Here is a 17,479-nt window from a genome sequence, read left to right as displayed (position 1 = left end):
CTGGACATCTGGGCACTAGGGACATGTGGGCATTTGGACAAGTGGGCACCTAGACGAGTGGGCACTTAGGGGTGGAGACATCTGGGCACTATAGGGACATGAGGGCACCTGGGCACCTAAATTGCCCACATGTTCTTAGTGTCCAGATGTCCCACCATTTCCTGCCTTTGAGTTGGGAACATACAGTAGATCCTTTTTTTTGGGAGTGGGGGAACAAATTCATGAATCTATCAATGAAATCAATGAAAATATTTATGAAGACCCCTGCTATAGCTGTTCAAATGTATTCTCTATACAACACTAGCTGTCTGCGTGGAATACACATTGTGCTCTCAGGTGTGTGTCCCGGTTGCACATCTCCATTCAGAAACATTGCCATTCAGAAGATTGACTTTCATTATTCTAAATGAAGGTGTCACCTAAACCCTAACCTCAGTGGGGGTGTTTCTGAATGGAGGTCTGCCCCCGTGTGTCCCCCCACCCCCAGGTTTAAACAAAAGCAGTCCCCGTCAAGGTGTTATCCGTGATTATAATTTGCATTGTTTCATAATACAATCGCAAGACAGCACAGACAGGAAGGAGACAAGACAGTCGTCTTCCTTTTTTCTCTCGCTAAATCAAAGAACATGATGAACAACAATGTATTTGATCATTGGTTCTAAGTAATAACATGATTTTTCGACGCTTTTTTTCTAGTCATCGCTGACAGGCCACAGAACCAACAGGCTGAAGAGAAGACTCACAGCTGAACACTTCATGGCCGAAGATCTCAAAATTACACAGAGGATGTTGGAGGTCATGGAGGCATCAGCCAGACGCAGAGAGGAAGCAGCAGCCAGGCACAGCCAGGAATCGTCCAGACGCCATGCAGAAAGCTTGGACCGCATAGCGGGCAGTATTCAGGAAATGTTTTCCCTGATGCGGCAGTTAATTGACCCACCTCGCACTGTACACCCCCATGGTGGCAGCAGTGGATATGGACAACTCCAGTTCATGCCTGGCCCGTACCCCTCTACACCCCACGGGCACCCTGGCCCGTACCCCTCTACACCCCACAGGCACCCGTCAGCATTCATGACCGCCAGCGACCCACATCCCTCCAGATCCCGTACACCCTCACCAACAGCCTTCATGACGGCCCCCCATCCACCAGAACCAGCCCAATTCACCCCACAGCGACAAACCAACCTCCACCTCCTCCCCATCAGTTTCTTACACCCAAGCAATTGAAGTCGAATGAAGCACCGAGCTTCGCTTCACTCCACAACGTACCTCACTACTTTTGCACAGGATTTTAGAACATTATACAGACTTTTTTTTAAGAGTGTTCTCTCATGCATGATAAACAATGTCCTTACGCCTGTTGCTATGCTCAGACACCTTATACAGTATATTTTACTGGTTTCTTTCTTTTTGTCAAAGACGGTTCAAGTGGTAGTGCGTTTTTTTGCACACTTGTTATTTGTTGTGCCTTATTTTCGAGATGTGCAATAGTGGTTGAATCCACATGTTTACCTCAGGACTCACAACTTTGAAAATGTATGTTTTTGTCAAGACCTCAAGATTGGAACCCAATTTGGGTTATTATGCTATGTGTAGTATATAGCGACATATCTTTTGGTAATTCACTTCATTACCTCTTGCTTTTGTTGTATTGTCCACTTGAACTCTGGTCAGTTTTTTTTAAGTGTGCTAAATAAAGTTTGATTTGATAACTACCAGCTTGTAGATCTGCCATTTTCAAATATTTTTTTCATGTATTTAAACTAATAACTGATGTATATTAAGTAGTACATTTTACTCAAGTGAAGCAATGCAGATGTTTTACCAATAATGTAACTATTTAGAGCGTAAATGGATCCGTAAGCGTCCATTTGGTTTCATTTTACACTACGACTACAACTAAATAAAGATGCTTTTTCGGTCAAAAGCAGCACTAACCACAAGGTTAGTGCTTAGACAGCATTAGTCATCTTGAGTACTGATTATGAATATATTATTCGTTCATGAATCATTGGTAGTTCTCAAAGTGGATTTCAGGGACTCTTGTGTTCCTTTAGGGCAGGGGTTGGGCAACTTTAATGATGGAGAGGACCACTGTATTTCTACACTCACTCCAGAGGACCACATTGCATATGCTATCGGGCAGTTATCTTGGGTTTGAGCTTTTTTCGTAAATGAATGCTCTACTCTGTGATTCTGTCACACAAAAGTAGCAAAAATAGCCGAATGCATTGCGATGCGATTTGAGCTTGTAGTTCTGCTGTTTGCCATTTTTGAATGGTGAACCTGAAGTTACATTTTCATTTCACTTTAAATGCATTTAGATATACGTATGTTACATTCAACATAAAAAAAGACATGTAACGTTTTAATACTTGTCATTAAGCTACTAATACAGAAGCAATTAAAGTGGGTCAAGTTTGCACATATGGAATTGGAACAGCTGAAATCAATACCATTTCAGTATTAACCTGCGGGACGCAATAAGTGAATGTGGTTCCCTGGGCCGCCAGTTGCCAACGTGTATGCTTTAAGGGGTTCTAATTTGACCCTTACAAGTTTAACTGACAGTGTACAAATGGAGCCAAATGGAAATACTTTTCATCTTAAAAAAAACTTTTGTGTTACATTTTTATATTGTGTTATTGCTGCCTTAAAAATATCTGTACTTTTCCCAACACTGCAATCTAGCCATCTGAGTGCATTCTATGCAGTTGCTTATGTCTCACCTTTACAACATTGGACCACAAAACCTTTGTCTGCCAGGGAAATGGCCAAGTACAAAGTTGTTAAACATTCAAATGCGTTTTATACAAGGCTCAAGGTGGTACTTTATTTTCACGTCTTGTACAGATACATAAAAGGGTTCCCGCATGTTTTTAAGAAATACTTTTTGCAGCTTTTCCAAAAGTATTTTAACCCCTTTCATGGACCTTAACTCCATTGACCATTATACTACTACTACAGTGTCAAAGTATAGAAAATGGAAAATCTACAAGCTTGAAATGCAGCCTCAAGTGACACATTGAGCTTGTAGACAGATCAAATCAGAGATAATATTCAGATTTTATTTAATTTAATTTAAGTGAAGGGATTAAAAAAAATAAGTCTCAGGGCATCATCAAAGGTACATGTACATACAATCCTGGTATATTACAAAAGAAGATCAGCTTGTCTTTAGTCTTTTTGATTTAGGCCTAGAATTATTGAATGCTTTAACCAGTGAAAAATAGCAGATATACGTGAGCTTGTATATCGTCTGTTTTTCAATAGTTAAAGCATAAAATAATGATACACTATAATGTGTACCCGTTCTAAATGGGTTAAGGGTCAACCCTCCTCACTCTCTTGCCCTCAGCCTCATTGGTATCAGTGGTATATATCTGTTACACTCCGTTTAAGGCTGTGTGTTCCGTTCTTCCATGGTTGCCAACATAGAGAACTTTCTCATCCGCAGCCTCCTTGTTGGCCACACAACAATTGTGGAGGACAAAGCAGGAGTAAATGACATAGGGCAGGTGATCCGTGTTCATGTCCATCATTTTCACTCCCAACACCTTATATTTATGGCATATTATGTTGTGAGGAAAACAAGAAATTAGCCATTTTTGTTTAGAACCGACTGAAAATAACATACTTCAAGTTTAAAATGATAAAATATATATTTTCTAAGTGTCCAATTTCACGGCACCCCAGGGTGCCCTGTCACCCACTTTGAAAACCCCTGCCCTATAGGAATGGTTAAAGGGAACGGAATTGGATCATTAAGGATGAATCTCTAAGGAACCAGAATCGTTAAAAGCCTAAAGGATGTGGTTAGCTTAACGCAAGAATGTCCTGCTACACCGTTAATGGAAGACAACTCAAAAAGCAGTTATAATGAAAAGCTCTCCACCCGGCTGTCCGTCTGTCTGTCCGTAAGTCACCTCTCATTTCTCACATAGCCCTCTTCTAGCGCCACCATGAGGCCGATTTTTGCAAAACACATTTTTGGACACTGCTCCTACAGATTTTGGCCTAAAATCACGCACAGCTGTACACAGTATCTCTAAAGTCATGTCATCAACATGGATCTGTCCCATTTCCCATATTCCCTCCTGATTGGCAACGATTGCCTTCTAAAGTTTGTGTATGCGACCTGACGGTCACTTATCTCCCGATTAGGGAGTCTTACTGGTAAATAATGGGTTCAGTTCTTGTCCACAGCACCTGGCACAGTTTGATCAACCAGTGAGTGTGTTTGTCTCCTGTGTCCATCTGTCCAACTGCTCATCAACGAATCCAACCACTAGAACACCAGCATTGGTGATGTTTTTACGTTGCGAGCTTGTAGATCGGCTATTCTGGGCGATCTTTAGTCATGTTTTTTTTCGTGGGTTTTTAAGTGGGCCTTCAGGCTCGGACCATACTTATACCGCAGGCCGCAAACTTTGCAAACGTGCAGCCGCTCTCCACCGTGCGTGATCCTCTTGTGTCTCGTCAGCTGTCCGCATTGTCTATATTGTTTACCGCAGACGTCACAGGTGTAAGGTTTATCATCCGCATGGTAGCTCATGTGTGTCTTGAGCTGACTGTGGGTGCTGAAGAGTTTGTCACACGCTAAACACTCGTACGGTTTCTCTCCTGTGTGGCTTCTCCTATGGATAGTCAGATTCTGGCTCTGGCTGTAAGCCTTGCCACAGACGTCACACGAATACGGCTTCTCCCCGGAATGCGTCCTCGCGTGTGCCACCAGGTGATCCTTCCTGTAAAACGCCTTTCCGCAGATGTTACACGGGTGCTCCCGCACGCCCGTGTGCGTAGTGAAGTGCGCGATCAGTAAACTGCGCTTTGAGAACGTCCTTCCGCAAACGTCGCATTTATTGCTGTGGGCGTCATTTAAGTGACTTTGCAACTCATCCTTGGATGCGCAAGTTTCCCCACAAACTCCGCAATTGCTCTCCATGTTGTGGTGTGTTTTTATGTGCTTCAATAAAGCGCCCATGTATAGAAAAGACTTGCTGCAAAAGTGGCAAGAGGTTTTCGACGTGGAATCCTCCTCACAAGGTGATGTTGTTGTGACTCCTGCCTGCTCATTACCATCAGATAGACCTTTTGCCACATTCAGCTCATTGAATTTCTGATACTCAACAACACACAAACGCTGTCTTTCATCATCGTCCATCACCCACTGCTCATCGCCGTCATGGGAGGTCAGTGATCGGTACGTCAACTCCATCTCGGCTCCGTCTTGGTCGTCCGGCTCGCTCTTCACGACATCGGGAGTGGGACAGACTTCCACCTCGATGGTAAACTGGTCCTGCTCTTCTTTTATTTGCGGTATCTCTGGGTTTGGCTGAGTCATCGTGCAGCTGGTCCTCACGTCATGTTCAGTCTTCACCGAAGGTCCTGGAAGGAACTCTGTGACGCGGTAGTCTTCTGTCTCCTCTTTCTCTTCAACCGGAGCCTCCGGGGTCCCCGGGGGTCCTTGGCTGTTCTCCTGCAGGACGGGGGGGATGTATTTGTGGTCCTGCAGAGGATCTACAGTTGAAGGAGAAGACAGGTGGGGAAAGTTAGCAATCAAAGCAGACACAAAATAATTAACATTGGTGGAAAAAGTACTATACTGTAAATGTTTCACTTAAAGGACCAGGTCACCTCTGGGACAACCAGATCTTATTTTATTGTTGTGTGGGACACGATTAACACAATCCTGAGTTGTTTTTTGTGTTCAATCTGTGTTTTTAGATATTTTAGTATTTCAGCCTGGTCATATGATGCAAAATGCATCATATGACCAGTTGTAGCATGCTGAAACGTTGCTGAAATACTAAAATATCTAAAAACACAGATTGAACACAAAAACATTATTCAGGATTGTGTTGATCGTGTCCCACACAACAATAAAATAAGATCTGGTTGTCCCAGAGGTGACCTGGTCCTTTAAGTAAAAGTGATAACACTGCAATCTAGAAATACTATGTTAAGAGTGAATGTCAGGAATTCTAACTTGGGTAAAAGTAGAAAAGTATTGGCATTAAAATGTACTTAAAGTACAAAAAAGTATTAAAGTACTCAATATGCAGAATGTTCCATTTCACAAGTTGTTAACTGTATAACACTAGAGGTTCGCGGGCCTACGGCCCGCTCACATCTAGAGTCCACGCCCGCTTCTTTACTAAAAAAAAGTAAAAAAAAAATAGTTCCGCCACAATAGTTCCCCCCCCCCCCAATTCTTTTATTTATTTATTATTACTTTTTTTATTACTTTTTTTTTTTTTTCCTTTTAAAAAAAAAAATATTTTCTTTTTTTTGTAACTTTTTTTTTTTCAAAACACTTTTTTTTTGTTGAAAAAACCAGTTTTTTAGTTAAGAAGCGGGCGTGGACTCTAGATGCGAACCTCTAGTAATGAATAATTGAGGACTGCTGTGCTGCCTTTCTCCATGCCGTTGTAAAGTTTCACTTTCGGTTTAGAGCCACGGGGACCGTAAGCCTCTCTCTCTCTCTCTCTCTCTCTCTCTCTCTCTCTCTCTCTCTCTCTCTCTCTCTCTCTCTCTCTCTCTCTCTCTCTCTCTCTCTCTCTCTCTCGTTGTAAAGTTTCACTTTCTGTTTAGACCCACGGACTGTAAAGCCTCTCCCTCTCTCTCTCTCTCTCTCTCTCTCTCTCTGTCTCTCTGTGTTGACTTTTGTGTGGCGCTGGTGTGACGTGAGGACGTGTGCGTGAGGACGTCGGCACGTTTGCCACGTGATCTTCCTAGCCAATTGGAGTGCTGCATTTGGTCGTGTCTGACACACAAACTGACAAAAACCGCTGGCTGCAGTTCTAAAATGTAGGTATAGATGGATAATAATCCCTTGAAAATAGCAGATTTGCAATGAGCTTGGAGATTGTCGAAATGTATGGAGATGATGTGGATAATGTATGTTTTGTAATTAAATCAAATTCCACAACATAACTAGTAATTTAAGTTACCACAAAATGTGCTGGAAACCCTAACCCTAACCCAGCTACACTTTCTAACCACCTGCTCACTATACCAAGACATCAGAGACACATACTAAATTCCCACAGATTACACACACACCCAAAGTGTGTTTGAAAACATGACCAACAACAACAAATTCCCATACCACCTACTGTTGCGATGAAAGCCTGTCCGCTAGTGAATGGAATACAACCACCCTAAGGACTACAAAACATTGAGTGACCTCTAGCCACAAATTGCAACACTAGATTTTATTTTAATCGGATGAATTTAGGGTTGCAATATCCCATAGGCAGCCAATGCATCAAAACAGTTTTTTTGCTATCTGATTGTATTAAACAACTTCAAATTCACCTATATTGGGGCTCTATGGAAGGCTCAGAGTATCCTATTTCTATCTGCAAAGAGTGTCATAAAACTCCACCGTAGACATGTTACGAGCTACTTTCTGACAAGAAATCCGAGCAGACATGGTTTATTTTTTAAGTGTTGAACTTCGGAAGCGCTCGTCTTAATAACGTCATGTCCCACTACCTCCTGCATTGCTATTAGGCTATGTGACATTTAGAACCAGCTGGTACACAGGACCGCTGAGTGACTTCCCACGAGCGCTTCCAAACTCCAGCACTTAGAAAAAAGAATCACCCGAAGCCAATTTCTTGATAGAAAGTAGCTCCTAAACATGTCTACGGTGGATTTTTATGAAACAAACACTTTGCAGATAGAAAGAGGTTCCTTCAAGCTTTCCATAGAGCCCCAATATTGGTGAGTTTGACGCTGTTTAATACAATCAGATAGTAAAAAAATATGTTGATGCATTGGCTGCCTATGGGAGGTATTGCAACCCTAGATTCATCCGATTATAAAAAAAATCTAGTGTTGCAATTTGCGGCTAAGTGACCTCTCTGACCTACTTCACATACCTTTGAATGCATTTTAAATCCGAGGCTTTTTTTTAAATGCTATTTTAAATCGTTTTGGGAAAACACTTATTGGTCCCAAAGTGACAGCAGAAGATTGGTGCCATTTGTTTTAAAACGCGTTATGCCCTGTATAACAAGTATATAACGACACAATAGCCCCTTTTCGACTGCAGTTTTAGCACCACACCACACCAAACTACACCACACCACACCGCACCACATAAAAATATCTACATTTTCCATTACACAAAAGTACCCCTATCGGTAAGAAACAAATTTACCCTTTTAACTGTGATTATAATACATAATACATTTGTATTACAACAATCCTAAATTATAATACACTATAATGGATTATAACTGTGATTATAATACATTATAAAGTATTAATGTATTACTATGATAATGATAATACACTATAATAGATTATAATAGTGGTTATAACACAATAGAATCTATTATCATGTATTACAACTATATCCTGGTGGTCTAAATGAAAAGTCAGTGAGAGACCATTCATTATGAAGTGTTTGGCCCTGTTTGGCCTAGCTCAGACCTACTCTAGATTGGATACAAAGCCCATTTTCCACAGGCCCAACTCCACACCACACCACCCACTTGTGTCAGGTTTTCCACTACAAGGACATGGGTAGAGTGGAGTGAAAGTGGTACTAAACAGGGTACTAAAAAGTATCCACTCTAGAGTAGGTCTGAGCTAGGCCAAACAGGGCCAAACACTTCATAATGACTGATCACTCACTGACTTTTCATTTAGACCACCAGGATATAGTTGTAATACATGATAATAGATTATATTGTGTTATAACCACTATTATAATCTATTAAAGTGTATTATAATAATTATCATAGTAATACATTAATACTTTATAGGGTATTATAATCACAGATTATAATCCATTATAGTGTAGATTATTATAATTAGGATAGTTGATACAAATTTATATTGTATTATAATCACAGTTAAAAGGGTCAATTTGTTTCTTACCGATAGGGATAGTTTTTTGTAATGGAAAATGTAGAAAGTTTTATGTGGTGCGGTGTGGTGTGGTGTGGTGTAGTGTGGTGTGGTGTGGTGTGGTGCTAAAACTGCAGTCGAAAAGGGGCTTTTTAGTACCACGTTTAGTACCACTTTCACACCACTCTGACTCTACCCAGGTCCTTGTAGTGGAAAACCTGGCACAAGTGGGCGGTGTGGAGTGGAGTGGTGTGGAATGTGACTAGCTCTGTTCACACAATGCTGTACCCCTACCAACTGTAGGCTATAGGCTATGTTCCCACTTTTCAACTGTTGCTTGCTTTCTCTATATAAAAGTAGGCTATGTTTTCTCAAGACAATAAATGTAATTTTAATTTAAATTGAACTGTACTTTCCTGTGATTTTTCTTTTCAAACTGCTAATAAAGGGTATGGTATAGGGGCGGCATAGCTCAGGGGTAGAGAAACTGGTATTAGAGCACGAAGGGTATAAATCCCGAAGGGTTCCCAGTTCGAATCCGGGCTCCCCCTGAGTTAATGTCGAAGGGTCCTTGGGCAAGACTCTGAACCCCTAATTGCCTCCGGTGAGTAGGTTGGTGCCTTGCATGGCTTCCTCCGCCACCGGTGTATGAATGTGTGTGTGAATGGGTGAATGTAATGCACAATCTATGTAAAGCGCTTTGGATTAAAAGCGCTATATAAATGCACCATTTACCATTTATTGAATCCATCAAAGCAGAGTTTCTCCCAAACGGCTAATAAAGTACTGAATCAATCAAACCAGAGCTGCCCTGCACTGTCCTTAGCTCTGGTCCATAGCGTTCCAAGGAGTTCTCCTTAATTAACAGTTGAACTGCTTCGTTCTAACCATAGAGTTATAATAAGAAGGTTCTAACGCTATGGAGCAGAGCTGGTTCTAGTTGTCAGCTATCGAGATAGCATGGTGCTGCTGCTGACCTGTGTTGTTGTCTCTGAGAAGCTCCAGTTGCTGCCGCAGGAGAATGATCTCCTCCCTGGACCTGGACACTTCCACCTGGTACAAGGACAGGCTCTTCTCCACCTCTCCAAAGATGTCCACGGCTGCGGCGGACAGCCGCTCCGACACGAAGGCTCTGAGGTGGAACATGTCGTCCAGATCTCCACAGAAGTGTGTGATGATGTTGTTTATTTTAGCCAACCACCAAGCTAAGCTACTACCTTATGCTGTAGTACATAAGCCCGGCCAACAGGTGCCACTGTGAAGCCACACACAAACCACCAAGAAGAGAGAATGCGCATGCGCGTACGAGGGCGACTTCCTTCCCTTTTATGTTTTATTGAGATGGGATTTATGGCTCTTTGAAGGGAGCTGGATCTCTGGGATCCGTTCCTTTCAAAGAGCCGTTCAATAGACTAATCTTACTAGTTACTTGGGAGATTTTGATTAGATTTACAAATCAATTGAACCCCATATACATTTCTACCATTTGAAAATAGCTATATTTTCAAATGATCCGTTTACATTTTATTCATTGGAAAACCTGTGAAAATGGGACATTCTGCATAATGAGCACTTTCTGCTACTTTAAGTACATTTTGATACCAATGCTTTTGTACTTCCAGACTTTTAACAGAGTATTTCTACATTGCAGTATTGATAAAAAAAAGAGAGAGAATGAAATAATAATAAATAAATAAAATCAAAAAAAAGAAAGAAAGAAAGAGAAAAAAAGAGAGGAACGGTTACTGCCAACCGCATCCCATCGTTCAATTCAAAGAGCCGCTCAAAAGACTCGATTCTTTCGCGAACGTCCCATCTCCACTGTCTTCTTGCTTCACTCTCCATCCATTCACATTCACATTCACAACAACATAAACAAACAACACGAGCAGCGATGGCGCAGCGAACACGACGAACGCCTCCTCCGGCAGAAAAACACCAACGTTTTCGTGGAGCAACGACGAGGCAGAGCTTCTCCTTCGGGTCACACTGGACTTTAAAACAAAGAAACTGCAGGAGGAGAAGAACGTTGCCTGGGAGTGGGACTGCCTGTCCACACACAACATGTCCCAGATAACGGAGAACTTCGTGAAGGAGTATCTTCTGCTGCAGCAGCAGCCAGCGGCAGACAGAGACACGTTTCCCCGTGATGTGAGCGCCATAACGGAGGGTCGGCTCACCGCCGAGCTGGAGGGCATTCGTTGGGAATACTGGGCCGCGGTGGACGCGGGGGAGAGGAGCGGACCAGGGTTCGAGCTGTGCGCCGAGATCTGGCCTGCCCCGGGCCCCTTTAGCTCCGGGTTCGACAGCGCCGACCTTCTTGAAGAGTCGCCTACTACTACTACTACTACTACTACTACTAATCGCAGGGATTTGCTCCAGGTAGGTTCATTCATGATTGAGGTTTACTTTAGACATGCTTGCTATTATGCTCTCACTGTTGTAATAACAGTGATTCATTTGTAAAAGAGGGACATTTTGACCTAAATACTGTGTAGTGTATATAGCTGTACACAGAGAAATTCAAATAGGCTGCACAGGGACCCTACCGCGTACCTAGCCGCAAATTGCAACACTAGATTGTTTTATACTCGGATGAATCTAGGGTTGCAATACCTCCCATAGGGATCCAATGCATGAAAACAGTTTTTTGCTATCTGATTGTATTAAACGACTTCAAACTCACCAATATTGTGGCTCTATGGAAAGCTTGGAATTTACTCTTGCTATCTGCAAAGTGTTTGTTTCTGAAAAATCCACCGTGGAATTGTTATGATTTTATTTTCTGTCAAGAAATTCAGTTCGGGTGATTATTTTTTCTAAGTGCTGGAGTTTGGAAGCGCTCGTGGGAAGTCACTCAGCAGTCCTGTGTACCAGCTGGTTCTCTCACATAGCCTAATGCAGGAGGCAGCGGGACGTGGTGTTATAGAAGACGAGCGCTTCCTAAGTTCAAGACTTAGAAAAAAAACATGGCTGCTCGGATTTTATTGACAGAAAATAAAATCATAACAATTCCACGTTGGATTTTTCAGAAACAAACACTTTGCAGATAGCAAGAGTAAATTCCAAGCTTTCCATAGAGCCACAATATTGGTGAGTTTGAAGTCGTTTAATACAATCAGATAGCAACAAACTGTTTTCATGCATTGGATCCCTAGCCGCAAATTGCAACACTAGATTTTTTTATAATGGGATGAATCTAGGGTTGCAATACCACCCATAGGGATTCAATGCATGAAAACAGTTTTTTGCTAACTGATTGTATTAAATGACTTCAAACTCACCAATATTGTGGCTCTATGGAAAGCTTGGAATTTACTCTTGCTAACTGCAAAGTGTTTGTTTCTGAAAAATCCACCGAAGAATTGTTATGATTTATTTTCTGTTAATAAAATCCGAGCAGCCATGTTTTTTTTCAACGTCATGAATTTAGGAAGCACTCGTCTATAACACCACGTCCCGCTGCCTCCTGCATTAGGCTATGTGACAGAACCAGCTGGTACACAGGACTGCTGAGTGACTTCCCACGAGCGCTTCCAAACTCCAGCACTTAGAAAAAATAATCACCCGAACTGAATTTCTTGACAGAAAATAAAATCATAACAATTCCACGGTGGATTTTTCAGAAACAAACACTTTGCAGTTAGCAAGAGTAAATTCCAAGCTTTCCATAGAGCCACAATATTGGTGAGTTTGAAGTCATTTAATACAATCAGTTAGCAAAAAACTGTTTTCATGCATTGAATCCCTATGGGAGGTATTGCAACCCTAGATTCATCCCATTATAAAAAAATCTAGTGTTGCAATTTGCGGCTAATTGGATCCCTATGGGAGGTATTGCAACCCTAGATTCATCCGAGTATAAAAAAATCTAGTGTTGCAATTTGCGGCTACCGCGTACCTATGTTCCCCAGGTTCTATGTTCCCCACGTATCCCCACAAAAAAGGTGCCATGTTCCCTCCATCCAAAAATGCAGGAAACATTCATTTCTAATTATTAATAAAACTCTATACACACAATAATGGGGAAATTACGAATACTAGTGGGACAGGGGGCACTAGTGACATCTGGGCACCATACTTTTGTTATGACTGGGCATCTGGGCACTAGGGACATGTTGTAGTTGGTATATAGCTCAGTGGTCTTCAGCAAGGGGTCCTCAGAGTTATTACAGGGGGGCCGCCAAATCTTTGTGTGATAGGATAATTCTTTTAAAATGGTGAAAAACACACATTAACACACATCTAACCGACTGATGACAGTGCTGTGAAACAAGTTTGTGAATCTATCAATGAAATCAATGAAAATGTTTGTGAAGACCCCCTGCTATAGCTGTTCAAATGTATTCTCTATACAACACTAGCTGTCTGCGTGGAATACACATTGCGTTCTCAGGTGTGTGTCCCGGTTGCACATCTCCATTCAGAAACATTTCCATTCAGAAGATTGACTTCCATTATTTTAAATGGAGGTGTCACCTAAACCCTAACCTCAGGGCCTAACCTAACCCCCCCCCCCCCCCCCCGTTTCATAATACAATCGCAAGACAGCACAGACAGGAAGGAGACAAGACAGTCGTCTTCCTTTTTTCTCTCGCTAAATCAAAGAACATGATGAACAACAATGTATTTGATCATTGGTTCTAAGTAATAACATGATTTTTCGACGCTTTTTTTCTAGTCATCGCTGACAGGCCACAGAACCAACAGGCTGAAGAGAAGACTCACAGCTGAACACTTCATGGCCGAAGATCTCAAAATTACACAGAGGATGTTGGAGGTCATGGAGGCATCAGCCAGACGCAGAGAGGAAGCAGCAGCCAGACGCATGGAGGAATCAGCCAGGCGCATGGAGGAATCGTCCAGACGCATGGAGGAATCGTCCAGACGCCATGCAGAAAGCTTGGACCGCATGACGAGCAGTTTTCAGGAAATGTTATCCCTGATGAGGCAGTTAATTGACCCACCTCGCACTGTACACCCCCACGGTGGCAGCAGTGGATATTATGGACAACTCCAGTTCATGCCTGGCCCGTACCCCTCTACACCCCACAGGCACCCTGGCCCGTACCCCACTACACCCCACAGGCACCCTGGCCCGTACCCCACAGGCACCCGTCAGCATTCATGACCGCCAGCGACCCACATCCCTCCAGATCCCGTACACCCTCACCAACAGCCTTCATGACGACCCCCCATCCACCAGAACCAGCCTTCATGACGACCCCCCATCCACCAGAACCAGCCTTCATGACGACCCCCCATCCACCAGAACCAGCCTTCATGACGACCCCCCATCCACCAGAACCAGCCTTCATGACGACCCCCAGTCCACCAGAACCAGCCTTCATGACGACCCCCCCATCCACCAGAACCAGCCTTCATGACGACCCCCCATCCACCAGAACCAGCCTTCATGACGACCCCCAGTCCACCAGAACCAGCCTTCATGACGACCCCCCATCCACCAGAACCAGCCTTCATGACGACCCCCAGTCCACCAGAACCAGCCTTCATGACGACCCCCCATCCACCAGAACCAGCCTTCATGACGACCCCCAGTCCACCAGAACCAGCCTTCATGACGACCCCCAGTCCACCAGAACCAGCCTTCATGACGACCCCCCATCCACCAGAACCAGCCTTCATGACGACCCCCAGTCCACCAGAACCAGCCTTCATGACGACCCCCCATCCACCAGAACCAGCCTTCATGACGACCCCCAGTCCACCAGAACCAGCCTTCATGACGACCCCCCATCCACCAGAACCAGCCTTCATGACGACCCCCCATCCACCAGAACCAGCCTTCATGACGGCCCCCCATCCACCAGAACCAGCCCAATTCACCCCACAACGACAAACCAACCTCCTCCCCATCAGTTTCTTACACCCAAGCAATTGAAGTCGAATGAAGCACCGAGCTTCACTTCACTCCACAACGTACCTCACTACTTTTGCACAGGATTTTAGAACATTATACAGACTTTTTTTATAGAGTGTTCTCTCATGCATGATAAACAATGTCCTTACGCCCGTTGCTATGCTCAGACACCTTATACAGTATATTTTACTGGTTTCTGTCTTTTTGTCAAAGACGGTTCAAGTGGTAGACTAGTGCGTTTTTTTTGCACACTTGTTATTTGTTGTGCCTTATTTTCGAGATGTGCAATAGTGGTTGAATCCACATGTTTACCTCAGGACTCACAACTTTAATCTTTTTTTTTGTCAAGACCTCTTAAGATTGGAACCCAGTTTGGGTTATTATGCTATGTGTAGTATATAGCAACATATCCTTTTGTATATTTTTTGGGTAATTAACTTGATTACCTCTGGCTTTTGTTGTATTGTCCACTTGAACTCTGGTCAGTTTTTTTAAGTGTGCTAAATAAAGTTTGAATTGATAACTACCAGCTTGTAGATCTGCCACTTTCAAATATATTTTTTATGTATTTAAACTAATAACTGATGTATATTAAGTAGTACATTTTACTCAAGTGAAGCAATGCAGATGTTTACCAATAATGTAACTATTTAGAGCGTAAATGGATCTGTAAGCGTCCATTTCACTTTAAAAAAAACATTTGTGTTACTTAGTAACATTTTTATATTGTGTTATTGCTGCCTTTAAAATATCTGTACTTTTCTCAACACTGCAATCTAGCCATCTGAGTGCATTCTATGCAGTTGCTTATGTCTCACCTCTACAACATTGGAACACAAAACCTTTGTCTGCCAGGGAAATGGCCAAGTACAAAGTTGTTAAACATTCAAATACGTTTTATACAAGGTGGTACTTTATTTTCAAGAAATACTTTTTGCAGCTTTTCCAAAAGTATTTTAACCCCTTTCATGGACATTAACTCCATTGACCATTATACTACTACTACAGTGTCAAAGTATAGAAAATGGAAAATCTACAAGCTTGAAATGCAGCCTCAAGTGACACATTGAGCTTGTAGACAGATCAAATCAGAGATAATATTCAGATTTTATTTAATTTTTAAGTGAAGGGATTAAAAAAAATAAGTCTCGGGGCATCATCAAAGGTACATGTACATACAATCCTGGTATATTACAAAAGAAGATCAGCTTGTCTTTAGTCTTTTTGATTTAGGCCTAGAATTATTGAATGCTTTAACCAGTGAAAAATAGTAGATATACGTGAGCTTGTATATCGGCTGTTTTTTCAATAGTTAAAGCATAAAATAATGATACACAATAATGTGTACCCGTTCTAAATGGGTTAAGGGTAAACCCTCCTCACTCTCTTGCCCTCAGCCTCATTGGTATCAGTGGTATATATCTGTTACACTCTGTTTAAGGCTGTGTGTTCCGTTCTTCCATGGTTGCCAACATAGAGAACTTTCTCATCCGCAGCCTCCTTGCTGGCCACACAACAATTGTGGAGGACAAAGCAGGAGTAAACAAGCCTTCGGCTGGTGGAGACAATGACATAGGGCAGGGCAGGTGATCCGTGTTTATGTCCCAAGGGCCTTTTATTTGCCCTTGAGCTGACCAAAAGCACACTCAATGGCCACACGACGTGCCCGACACAAAGACAGCCCTTCGTGCATATTCGTTCATCAGGTAACATCTGCTATACAATTACAATACCAGTGGTTCTAAAACCTTTGAATTTCAAGGACCACCATAACTCTGAGAGTGTACAAATGGAGCCATAAGGGTTACAGACCTGTAAGGGACCATTTGGAACCCCCTATAGCAGGGGTTCCCAAACCTTTTTGGCTCGGGCACCCCTATATATATTTTTCATCCGAGGCACCCCTACATTATATTCATAATTATCACTCCCAACACCTTATATTTATAGCATATTATTTTGCGAGGAAAACAAGATAATAGCCATTTATGTTTAGAACTGACTGAAAATTACATAATTCAAGTTTAAAATTATACAAAATATATATTTTAAGAGTCCGATTTCATCAAATTATCTCGCGGCACCCCTGGACTGCCGTTGCGGCACCCCAGGGTGCCCCGTCACCCACTTTGAAACCCCTGCCCTATAGGAATGGTTAAAAGGGAACGGAATTGGATCATTAAGGATGAATCTCTAAGGAACCGGAATCGTTAAAAGTTAAAACCCAAATGGATGTGGTTAACTTAACGCAAGAATGTCCTGCTACACCGGTAATGGAAGACAACTCAAAAAGCAGCTGTGTGATTGTGAGCGCCAGGTCGCAAGTTATAATGAAAAGCTTCACCAGGCTGTCTGTCTGTCCGTCCCTCTGTCACCAACTCATTTCTCACATAGCCCTCTTCTAGCGCCACCATGAGGCCGATTTTTGCTAAACTCATTTTTGGACACTGCTCCTACAGATGTTGGCCTAAAATCACGCACAGCTGTACACAGTATCTCTAAAGTCATGTCATCAACATGGATCTGTCCCATTTCCCATATTCCCTCCTGATTGCAACGATTGCCTTCTAAAGTTTGTATAGAGCATCGCAGTTTAAGCCCCCCCGCCCTCACTCCGGTGTCGGAAGCGTTTTCCCCATGCATTTCATCCATAGACATTTCATAAAGTAAAAGTATTTATATACGATTAATTAGAAAGCTGAAAAAAGATGAGGGTACAAGTTGTAC

General features: G+C 42.5%; 1 protein-coding gene across 1 annotated transcript; it reads left to right on the top strand.

Moving 5' to 3' along the window:
• Nucleotides 1-10,902: 10,902 nt before the first annotated feature.
• LOC308282591 (uncharacterized protein) lies at nt 10,903-13,999 on the top strand (the record flags this gene model as incomplete). The annotated part of the gene is made up of 2 exons (XM_080722978.1): nt 10,903-11,250; nt 13,550-13,999. The coding sequence occupies exons 1-2, from the start codon at nt 10,933-10,935 to the stop codon at nt 13,997-13,999; spliced, it is 768 nt and encodes a 255-aa protein (XP_080579104.1). The 5' UTR covers nt 10,903-10,932.
• Between the last annotated feature and the right edge of the window lie 3,480 nt (nt 14,000-17,479).

The sequence above is a fragment of the Nannobrachium achirus genome, assembly GCF_963921795.1.
Source record: "Nannobrachium achirus genome assembly, chromosome: 4".
Taxonomy (NCBI): Eukaryota; Metazoa; Chordata; class Actinopteri; order Myctophiformes; family Myctophidae; genus Nannobrachium; species Nannobrachium achirus.
The sequence above is the reverse complement of the archived record's forward strand: the minus strand, read 5'-3'. Positions and strand labels throughout refer to the sequence as shown.